Source organism: Aquarana catesbeiana, linkage group LG05, assembly GCF_042186555.1.
Source record: "Aquarana catesbeiana isolate 2022-GZ linkage group LG05, ASM4218655v1, whole genome shotgun sequence".
NCBI classification, from domain to species: Eukaryota; Metazoa; Chordata; class Amphibia; order Anura; family Ranidae; genus Aquarana; species Aquarana catesbeiana.
In genome coordinates this window covers 96,646,778-96,659,136 of record NC_133328.1, presented here as the reverse complement: position 1 = coordinate 96,659,136, position 12,359 = coordinate 96,646,778, and the positions used below count along the sequence as shown (strand labels likewise).

The following is a 12,359-nucleotide window of genomic DNA, read 5'->3' as shown; positions in this document are numbered from 1 at the left end:
AAATAAAAACTATCCTTTTAGATTATACAGAGCCTAATATGTTGTATATTTGGGTGCAGCATGCTGTCCCTGCCTGGAAATAGGAGAAGGAAAGTCCTGGTCCACTTCATGCCGATGTGGCTATGAGCAAGACTGAGTAAAAGGTTAGTTCCAGCATGGTAACAATGGTTAGTTTTTGTTTCTTGCTTTGGAAGAACACCTCTTCTAGTCTGAATAATAACCAGCTATTTGCCTGACCAGCAGTATTAAACAGTAAATTTGTAGTTTCCCATCCCAATTCATCCCCACAGCCTGTACAGTTCCATGACGGTTGCACGCCCATTTGTCTTAAAACTTTGTCCATTAATATATGTGCATTTTAATATCAACTTTCCATAAGTAATATTACTAAATCAATCCAAAGTAAAAATACAGCAGACGACAAATCTTTTTATTGTCCTGTGTAAAAGTGTGCACCTTTTGACTGCAGAACATTATGCCATCCTAAAATATTTTGGAAGTTGACCAGTATTTGCCTTCCTTTGCAGTGACATTAACCAACCCTTTGCAAACCATGTGAAAACAAAAATAGAAAATTCATCTTTACAAAAAAAAAAAAAAAAAATTTTTAAATTTTACAAATATGATTTTTACAGTTTATGCGAAAAATATATTTATATATAGATAAGTTTGTGGCACTTTGTATCGTCAATAACTACTTATTTACATTACAGTACGGTAATATTTTGTAGCAAGCTGCAAGACAATTCAAGGATAGATGAATATTTTTATCCAGCCACACATTATATTCACAAAGATAAAATGATGGAAAAATTTGCACTTTTTTTAAACAATCAACTTTTTATTGATATGGTGAATTTATTAATTATTCACCAACCTGGTGAAAACGTTTAAAACGTAAAGTAAAAAATAAATAAACGTATTGTTGTTCAGTGTCTCATAGTAATGGGTTTCAGTTGTAGGACATAAATAGAAAAACCTTTAATATATATCAGACAACGGTCATGTCAAGGGCCAATAAACCAAAAACAGAAGCTGACTTGCATAAGAAGCCATTAAAAGTTCCAATCCTTTTATAAGATATTGAGTTATTTAGCACTGTTTAACATTTTCTGTGTAGTGAAGTAGAGCCAACTGTCTTGCATTACTGAAAAATGGGGAGAAGTTTGAGAAAATGTGTATCATATTTATTGGTATTTTATATAACAGACTTAAGGAATACAGTGGTAGCAGCATAGTACCTCATACATAGGAGATTGAGGGGGACATAGCAATGCACCTTAGATGCGTTAATGAGGAGAAACATTTGGGAGATGGTATTACTGAGACAACTGAACCCTGCTAGTTCATGGGATGCATGAACAATGAATAAGCATTGGTTATTGTGTATATAGTCCACTGTGGTAGTAGATACAGCAAGGTTCAGTGTTGTTGGGTTTAACAATCCCACAGGTGCTGTGGTAAGCTTAAAGATGCAGGGGTTGTGAGAGAGTTCAAATAAATTGAGAAACTGTAAAGCATATGCCTGGGCAAAAAACCACCCACAATAGCATATTCAGTACATGTCTACAATACATGCACATTCTCCAAAGTTTTCCCTATAAAATGCTGCAAGTACTGAAAATGCCCATTTATCCTACTAGAAATATACTGAGCTCTTAACGTCCTGTTTGAAATGGATAGCACAGTAACGCTGCTGCACTGAAATCTAAAGTAGTGTCATCAGTGCTGTCAGAGTTCACCCCTGCCGGACTATAAAACTACTTGCACTTATGTTATGGAGATAAAGGGTGGATGTATTTTATTGCCCAACAAAAGAGAACTTGGCAGGGCTAAAACACTCAGCAGACAACACATTGCTGCAGAGGCACTGTGTTGTCAATTTAAACGGGAAGTTCGGAGCACACTGATATTCTGACAGGTTTTTTCTGTACTTGCATCTTTATTTTGTTTTATTTTGCCCAGAAACTTTAATTTCCATGTTCTTCACTGGAATATTTGAGATAGAAATACCTACCACAGATGGGCAGATGCATCAAAAAGAACTGAAACTGACATTTTATTTCCCAATATGGAGCATCTAGAGAGAGAGAGTGCTGGAGTAATCTGCAAGGTACAACCCAACTTGGCCATGACATGAATGTAGTGCATGTGCAGGAAGTAGTTCCTTCCCCACTGTTCATATATTAAGGGAAATGATAGACATACTCTTGCCTGACGTTTACCAACAATTGGCAAATACATTTTAATGAGAAATACTGATTTCCCTCTAGAATAACTCATTACAGAATATTTTCAGGAAATACTCAAACTGGGCGCATTGCTTGTAACTATGTCATGCACGGCCACCAAAAAACCTATTGTGTGCTGCTAGAGAACGCACCCCAACCCCCCACCCCCCAAAAAAAAAAAAAAAAACTTTGCTTTAGATATCTTAAAAACATTCCGTTGTGCTTTCTTGTGCGTTTGTAAAAATACTCACCCAAAATGTTGTCCAGGCCCAGTTATGCCAATTCTTGGGGGCTGATAATTGGCTTTGCTGGTGTTGGTGTGTGCAGGGCAATGTGCCTGCAAATTGGTCACATAAAATCTATGTTGATCAAGAAGTAAAACGTGAGGTGGTAAAGGCAAAAATAAAAACCTAAATTATCCAGTTTACAGGGGTCACTAATTAAGCTTGTCACCTAAATGTATTGAGCCTCAGTTACTGCAAATTTAAGTAACCTAGTATTTAGATGTGGTATCTTTTAAAGGTAAAGTCCACCCAAAATGGGTATCCAGTACAGCCTAGGTGTTTGACGAAAATTTGTTCAGGAAAGCGCTTCTATTTCAAGTGGTTGCGTCACCTCACCTCCACTGAACAGCCCTCAAGAATATATTTGCAGAACACAGCACAAACCAAATGACACCTTGTCTGGCAATGGCTGGGGTAGGGGGGAGATCTATCATCTCAAAGGTGTGCAATAGCCATACCGGTTGAAATCAAAGAATTAGTTGAACTTGACCTTTTAAGTAATCCTGTTCTTGGAGAAAAAATGATGACAGCCATTGGGAACCTCCTAAGAAAACGAGTATGCACATTGGAAAAATAAGAGTCAGATGTACTGATTTGCATTTTTACTTCAGTGTCTTAGAAGAACTGAAGTCCTTGGATCAACATGTTAGCCAGGAAACTTGCAATTTTAGAGGTTGAGGGAAAACAATGGGAACCTTTATATTCCATCAGTATAGGTTTTCCTTAAATATAGTTATAGTGCTACCTGGTAATATTTTCATTTTGGTAACCTAGACAAAAAGTAACATAACATTCTTGATGGTCCTAAAGATCATGTATTCTTTCTAAATGTGTGGTGTGGCAGGCCAGGATCTTCAAATATTATACATAGGGTTAACGCATATAAATCAAAGAGCCTAGCCTAGGGCTTGACACATAGCAAAGTAAGGTATGGTATGGTATGGTATGGAACCGTCAGCAAAGCATGTTGCGCCCCTACGACAGTAAATTAAGTGTAACCTGGATTTCAGAGTCTTTCACATTCAATACAGTGCACAGCTTTTCACAACCCATCCTGCATTACGTAGAACATTGCACAATACCCCAAGACCATACCTTAGCATAAATCATTGCCCAAAAAGTCAGGAATTCTGAAAGTAGGCCAAGTATCTCAATTTTGATATGTCAAACTAAAGAAAAAGAAAATGAACCATTTAACAGTCTGCTTTTTTTTCGTCGTGCTATTCTTCCTTCCCAAGATGACGCAGAGAGCCAAATAAAAAGGAAGCCAACATGCCCTTCCCTTCCATCATTTCACACATTCGCCAAAGCAACCTTCTGCTCAGCTATTGCAATGAATGTTTCTGAGGCAAAGCTTTGACATGAAAACATCATTCAAGTTCTTCCGCAGAAAAATGTTGTAACAAAAGACTGTAAATTCAGGTGGATTCAGTCTGCTTCACTCTCCTTCCTTTTGGCACCTGCAACACAAAAGCAAATTACCGTAAAACAAACAAAGCCCTGCTACCTTTTAAAGAACTATATTTTAAATGAAGGGGACAAAGGGGTGCCAAAATGAAACATCTAGCCTGTAATAGTAAACAATGCTATGAAAGAGGGTGGGTGAGACGATGCTGAACTTTGTATTTTTTTGCGGCAATGTATTTTATTGTATTGTGGGAAGGTTTACTGCTATCTGCATTTATGGAGTTTGCTGCTATTGCAACTCAAGCAGATTAGGCTGATGGAAAGTCAGGTGCAAAATGCTTTAAAGGTATTTATTTCAAAACATCAGTATGTGGAGTGACATTAAAAGTTTTAATAAATGATCTGCTTTGCACAAGAAATAAAGATATTGGGGGTTGTTTACGAAAGGCAAATCCACTTTGCACTACAAGTGCAGTCGCTGTAGATCTGAGGGCAAGATCTGAAATGAGGGGAAGCTCTGCTGATTTTATCATCCAATCATGTGCAAGCTAAAATGCTGATTTTTATTTTCCTTGCATGTCCCCCTCAGATCTACAGTGACTGTACTTCCAAGTGCACTTGTAGTGCAAAGTGGATTTACCTTTTGTAAATAACCCCCATTATCTGCCTTACACAAGGAAAAAAAAGCCTCATGATATGGCTAGCAGAAAATTTGGTGGAGGGCAAAACATGCTCTTATGAAATACTTCAAATGAATAATAATCAGTGTCTATCTACACATCCTCTTTGCATATCACTTTTTTTAAGAACTAGAAGCAAAACATATATTGGAGGAATATGTAGAAAGCTGTTAATGCAAACTTCCCTATTAAAATGCTAGATGTATGCCTTACTAGAATACTTTTCAAGTCACTAACCTGAGAAAGAAAAGTCAGAACTCTTGATCTCTAAGTACCGGTGACTCAACATATTGAAACAAGAGGGTCAGCATTAAAGCCAGGTAATAAATAGCACTTTCATAATGAATAGTCAGCAAAGTCACACTAGCTGCACAGCACTAATACATACTTACAAATGAATGATTTGGTTTGTTTGCATGCATTTTCATTTCAAGAAAAGTAAATAGAGTAACTCACACTCGGAAACATATTTAAAATGTGTGCGTTAATGCCTAGAAATTGTATGCACTCAGAGAGGAACTGATACTTAATTGCATTCCTGTGTGGGAAACTGTGTGTATGTATGCATCTTACTATACATTCCTTTAGAGGATATCTTAACCCAAGAACAAAGGGAAAAAAAAAAAAAAACACAATCTAGTGCACACACATTGTGCCCATCATTCCAGAGAAATATGGGAGAAGCTTAAAGTGGCCATTAATGTAGAAGGAATTTTTTTTTGTTACCTTAATGCATTCTAGGCAATAAAGGTAAAAAAAAAAAAAAAAAAAAAAACCCCAACCTTCTATATGCAGCTTCCCCCCCAATATCTCAGCCAAATTCTCGATCCAGCATCTCTGACAGCATGGCCCAGGATCGAGCCTGCAGGTATGCCACCCTAGGAAGTATCTTCCTAGGGTGGCACACCGAGCAGAAGAGGTGCAAGGAGCACCAGCGGGGCACCCAAGAAGAGGGGAATGGGGGTTGCTCTGTGCAAAACCATTGCACAGAGCAGGTGTTTATAACTTGTATGTTATATTGAAAAAAAAAAAGCTAGGTTTAGGATAGGCAAATTGCATATTTGTATGGCTCACATTATCCAAAAAAGAATTCTGTACTTGGTTAATGGCTCATACAAGACATAAGAAAGCCTCTAATAGCCTGGCTTTCCTGATTACTTTGGATGATTTGTGTGATAGGAATGTGATTGTAAGCTGACTATATGGACAAGCCAGCCCGCACCTTTCAGGAATGTGCCATTTTCTTTAAAAGGGCATACTGTTCTGAGGGTGGGGTGACCATTTCCTTCCATTCAAGTCCTATATTACCACAGCCAAAGCATATAAGAACTCAGCAAGAACTCAGAGCTGCATCATGCAAGCGTCTGGTCCGATTACCTAGCCACGCTTTTATAGGGGGGGGCTCCGTGGCGAAACAGCATCTTTAGTTAGGTATTCTTGTTATATTTTCTTTATCTGTATCTGTCATTACTTTTAATAATGTTATACTTCTAAGTATTTGTGTGCTCTCTCTTCAGGGGAAGTCACGTGATCGGTGACGTCACGCATAGGGATGGAATAGGCTTGTTCATACTGCTGGAAGCATTACGAGCTCGCTGCTCGTATGAGATAGGCATTTGATCTGTATACTGCTCAATTTGTGGAGGAGGAGCTAGGACCCGCACTGGTCTAGGACCCCAGCTAGGACCATAGCTATATACATCCAGCTGCCATAAGGATCTTGGAACGCTGGCAAGCGTGGACATAGGGACGTGATTGAGGCTCAAGATCCTGCGCTTTTAGCGACTATCTCTGCGGTTGACCTAGCACCGCTAGGTAAGGGGCCATTACCCACACTAGTGTATGTTGCACGAAGAGGACACAGAGTGTATTGCATCCCAAAACACCTCACTGCTGTTTTTTTGAGCACTGTTGTCTGTGCACTTCTATAAGACTTTTTTTTTGCACATTTTTTTTGCTGGATTACTGGCATGTCATTTATTACCTTTGGACATCTAGCACTCTAAATCACTGTATTGAGGCATTTTAATATCAATTTTGGTCACTATTCACTGCAATATTGATTTATAATATTTTATTTATTCACTTTATGCTTTGTTCGAATTTGTCTGAATAATTACACTCAGGTCACCTGAGCACTAGCACTTTATTATATGTTTTTTTTGCACTATTGATTATATATATGCATTGTATGATTGCTAGATATATTGTACTGTTCACAACCAGTTTATTTACATCACTTCCCTGGATTATTATCACACTTTAGCAATTTTACTCTTCACAAGGTTTTTAGCAACCAACACCAACCTATGCGATTTTTCTCTGCGACTTTGTTATTTTTATTTATACGATTCTATGTGTAGACATATTTAAGTTGTACTGTTCACAACCAGTTTATTTACATCACTTCCCTGGATTATTAATACATTTTAGCATTTTTACACTTCACAAGGTTTTTAGCAACCAACACCAACCTATGCGATTTTTTTCTACGACCTTGTTATTTTTATTTATTTATGCGATTCTATGTGCTATTAGCACATAGAAAATGACCACATACGGAGATCTATAGTACTCTTTTCTGGTTAGCGCAGCACCCCTCCCTCTTCTACTTTGCTTTTTTGGGTTCATGCTTGGCCCTTTTTATGGTGTGTGCAGCTGTCCAGTTGCATAGATCTTCCACAGCTCTCATCTTTTTTACCTATTCCTCTTTTCTTTTTCCAACTGGGTAGCGCAGGAATATCTTTCACTTTAATAATGCTCAGTGCCTCTGCTCCTACCTGGCCCTGTCGGTATTGCTGGCTGGCTTGATGCTTTTGTCTGCAGACAGAAAACAACTACACAGTTGCACAGCACAAGGAGGAAGTGGCTGGAGCTGCTTTGTCCTAGCTCTCTATTAAACCCCAGTGAATTCTGGGATACAAGAACTTCTTCTGTAATAAATGCTATAGGTAACATTATAGAACATTACTATTGAAGTCCATGGACGCGGCTGACAAGAGTCGATGCCCCATGAAAGCAACATGCTGCTTAACATTTAACACGACACAACACAACTGCTTGTGTGGGAACAGCACTGTGTGGTGCCATTACAATACACATGGCAGGCATTGAAGGGTGGGTATGAGGCTTTAAAAATGCTGAAAAAAATACTGCATAAACACAGGGTATTGACACACGTGTGAATGAGCCCTAATACAGCAAATGTATATTTAATTATTCATGTACAAATAAATAATTGCTTTTTTTCTGGAGGCAAAATCAAACATTTGTTCTAAACTTATTAATGTGAGAAATGATTTCCATATTTACCTGCAGGAGACAACACTAGTGCTTGTAGAATATCTGACAGAGAGATAATTCCAACAATACTATCTGCTTCATCCACAACTACCAATCTATGCACCTACAACCAACATAAAGAAACCATAATTACTGTTTGTAGGTTTAAATGCACAAATCCGAAAACTAACAAAAAAATACATTTAAAAAGAAATTTGCACCAGTGAACGAGAATCTCATATGTTTTCATAATAAACACTGACACAATTAATTTTAAACATTTGTTACAAATGAAGCCCCATGTTACATTAAAAGAAGCGTTCAGTTGAAAAATAGCTTGTTGTTTACAGAACTCGTTTAGTTTTACAAACACAACCCTCCACTAGCTGTTAAAAAGGCCCCTACTGAGTTTTAGTGAAAGAGTCTAAAAGTAAATCACTTCTGCTGTACTCTCAAGGTAATCAACTGTGTGAATCCTGAAACATGGGTGCACCTGATATTAAAAATTAATTTGTAAAACTCATTTTTGCATACATAGTAAAAACAATGGATATTAACCAGTTTAAAACAATAAATAAAAACAAATTTATAGTTTCCATTTAAAGTGAACTTGTCACAAATCAGGACAATTCAAAATGCATGGGACAAAAAGGTTATGCATAGTGAAAATTGCATGTCAATATAGCCATGAATGCAGATATACTGTATGAGCAGAGATTGCAAGATTTAACTCTTCCTATAAATACAGAGATTTTTGCCCTGCAATCCTGCCACCTACTGGGCCTCCCCGTTTGGCCCTTTATTTGTAACAGATGGCCTACCTGACCAATGCAGAGGTAAGGGAGGGGGTAGGTCCAAGCTTGCCTACGCTGGGTGCAACCTTGCATATATCCTACATAAAGTAAGAATACTTGTCCCACTAGCAGCTGAACAGGCTCTCAGGATAGAAGGGGGAACCTTTGAATGGCCATAATCCAGCTCAAGATACCCATTCACCATCAGCAGGACATACATATTGTAGCCTATATACATTCATAGGCAACAGAAGCCTACTGATACACTCAGCGCTGGTCCTAATCCTCCCCCCCAAAAAAAAGTTATCTATGGGGCCCTTTTTGCCCTCCATCACCTGGTATTCCTGGTCAGTTATACAGTATACTATTGGCAGAGATGCTCAATCTAGTCACAGTGTTAACAGATAAAAAAAAAACCCAAAAACTGCTATCATGCACTTCCATTTGCTTAACATGAAATAAAAAAATAATCCAGTAACTCTTTCAATGTATTCAAATGATTAGAAATAGCATTAAACAATAATTCTGATATAAGTGCTGCTTGCCAGATTCTTACCTCTGCTTTCACTATTCGATCCACAATAGTCTCCAGTGTTTCCAGTTTACTGCATTTTACTACGCCTTCAAAATACTGTGAGCGGTGTTCAAGTGCCTGTGTCACTGTGATGTCTAAATTATTATATGTTTTTTCAGCAGCAAGGTTCTGAAAATGAATTATGCATCTGTCAATCAAAAGTATGGTCAATTACAAGGAGACAATAGACAATATAGGGAAAGAGCCCAAAAGAGTAAACAGCCAAGTCTGAGAAGAACTTACTATCCTGGTGGAAATGCAGCCCTTCCACCAAATATGACAAATCCCTTTTGAAGTAGGGAAAACTCCAAAAATACTGGAGCATAGGTGTATGTTCAGTGATCAGACTGTGGGTGGATACAGGTCACAGAACAGCAGGTGATGAAAGATTTGTCTTTCCTCAGTTACTTGCCACTATCTACTGCTTGAATTGTCTAAGGCCTGGTTGATGCCTATGCAGGTTGCAGTTGATGCGTTTTCCAGGTGCATTTTGCGTTTTTCAGATGTGAACATGACCCATAGGAAACCAGTGTAAAATGGACTGTAGTGTGTTTCTGCAAAACTGAAAACACACAAAAAATGGAATAGGTGTGAACCAGGCCTTAAAGTGGCCACACACAAATTTTGAGCTGTGGGTGGTCCTCTTGGCATTGCCAGGCTCGACAAACTTTGAATGAACAATCAAAAAAGGAGCCAGGTGGAAAATTGCTGTCCAAACAGTAACTGCCACAGGTGTTGTGGCTGAATACAAAGGCTGGCAGGGGAGATTCTTTTGTTCACATTGTTAGCATCAATAGAGGAATCAATTTGATTTCTCTTGTTCGGCCTACAGACCAAACAAGAGAAATCTCCTCACATATGGCTAGCTTTACACACAGATGTAGGGGCTTATGCCAAGGGAGGTTCATTCTCATTTTCACCACAGAAAAGGGTACAAATTGTGCTTGGCTGTGCCGAGATTTTCACTCTCCAGCGACAGCCTTGCTATTGTTCTGCTGTTAGTCCCCAGGTGAACTGAGAGTAACAGGTGACACTGGAGACACATCTCTTGCAGGCACCCTTAAAGCGGTACTGTAGAGATCCCTCAGGGGTGATCAGCTTAGAACCGCATACATATTCATATTTTTCATGGAAACTTTTCCATATCTGATTTGGCGAAGTGCAAAAGTATTTTGTGTAGAAAACAGCAAATAAGAAGAATATAGTGGAACACCCTTATAAACAGACCGACTACACCAGTGTAATACATTTTCAAACACTGTTGTCTGTAAAGCTGAGTATATAGGAATGGTTTATAGACTGCTGCAGATTAACCACTTCAGCCCCGGAAGGATTTGCCCCCTTCCTGACCAGGCCATTTTTTGCGATACGGCACTGGGTCGCTTTAACTGACAATTGAGCGGTCGTGCAATGTTGTCTCCCCCCCCCCCAAATAGAGCTTTCTTTTGGTGATATTGGATCACCTCCTCTGCCGTTTTTTTTTTTTTTGCTCTATAAACAAAAAAAAAAAAAAAAAAAAAAAAGAAGGGCGACAATAAAAAAACAAAACAAAATTTTGCACATTTTGCTATATAAATATATATATATATATATATATATATATATATATATATATATATATATATATATATATATATATATATATATATATATATATATATATATATATATATAAATATAAATAAATATAAATATCCCCCCCCCCCCCCCCCAAAAAAAAAAAAAAACTGTAAAGAAAAAAAATTTCTTCATCAGTTTAGGCCGATATGCATTCTACATATTTTTGGTTGAAAAAAAAAAAAAAAATAATATTTGCAATAAGCGTATATTGATTTGTTTGCGCAAAAGTTATAGCGTCTACAAAATAGGGGATAGATTTATGTAATTTTTATAATTTTTTCTACTAGTAATGGCAATCTGCGATTTTTTATCGGGACTGCGACATTGCAGCGGACAGATAGGACACTTTTTTGGGACCATTGACATTTATACGGCGATCAGAGCTAAAAATAGCCACTGATTACTGTATAAATGTCACTGGCAGGGAAGGGGTTAACACTAGGGGGTGATCAAGGGGTTAAGTGTGTTCCCTAGGTGTGTTTTTAACTGTGGGGGGGGGAGGGATTTGACTGACTGGGGGAGGAGACATATCGTTGTTCCTGCTCAGTAGGAACACACAATCTGTCTCTACTCCCCTGACAGAAGCGGGATTTGTGTGTTTACACACACAGATCCCCATTCTTGTTCTGTCAGGAGCAACCGCGGGTGTTCCAGGGACACGCTGCAGGAGTGCCTGCTATAGTTTCTTAAACAGCCGACATATAGCTACAGCGATTTGCGCAGCCATGCCAACCTGCCGCAGTAAAACTGCGGCGGCTGGTCGGCAAGTAGTTAAAAAACAAACAAAAAACAAGCAGCATGGGATTTGACTTACACTAGGTCTCTGACAAGGGAACTTAAGAAGGAATTGTCCAAGACCACATCACCTGCGTTTTCCACCACCAATCTAATTCTCCTCTTTACACTTCACCAAGCGGAACTTGTGTGGGGGAAAAAAAAATCTAATTTTTTGCTATGGGCAACAGGGACTGCCTTGAGGCAAGTTTTCCAGGTTTCTGCATTGTTTCCTCTCATTTGTCTCCAGAGGATGGCGGAGGTCAAGACAGGAAGTTGGGCAAATCTCCCCAAAGGGTAACAGAGGGTTTAATTTCCCTCAAAACCACAAGATTATGTATTCAAGCTGAATGTGACAGAATACCAAGTAAAGCTAAATCCTATATGTACTTTACAAGACAAAAAAAAGCATATTTTTTTAAAATTTTAAACAGGGCTAAATGAACAAAACATTCCCCCAATCGGCTCTCATACAAAAACTGACCAATGAAGTTCTGTTTTAAACAGGGTGCAGTCTGTCCCTAGCTAAACTTCTATTTTTTTTGTACAGTAGAGGAATCCCTGTAAGCTTTTATTTCTGTCTGTGTCCCTGTTGCAGATTTTTCCTCACCACCCCTGTCCAACAAAATCTGGAAGATTTCCCTTTTTATTACTTTTCTGGAGACAACACAAAATTTGTGATTTTCTTTTACTTTCAATGATAATGACAGGGC

The 12,359-nt window shown here is 38.3% G+C and overlaps 1 protein-coding gene across 8 annotated transcripts in view; it reads right to left on the bottom strand.

Annotated features, from left to right (window-relative positions):
- Positions 1-416: 416 nt before the first annotated feature.
- Positions 417-12,359, bottom strand: part of PRKAG2 (protein kinase AMP-activated non-catalytic subunit gamma 2) — a 538,740-nt gene continuing 526,797 nt past the window's right edge. For all 8 annotated transcript variants that reach the window (XM_073629982.1, XM_073629984.1, XM_073629981.1 and 5 more), the window contains 3 exons: positions 9,235-9,381; positions 7,915-8,008; positions 417-3,975 (listed from right to left, as the gene is read on the bottom strand). In XM_073629982.1, coding sequence (XP_073486083.1) covers positions 3,944-3,975; positions 7,915-8,008; positions 9,235-9,381 — 273 coding nt within the window. In that variant the 3' untranslated portion in view covers positions 417-3,943. The remainder of the gene's footprint in view (positions 3,976-7,914; positions 8,009-9,234; positions 9,382-12,359) is intronic.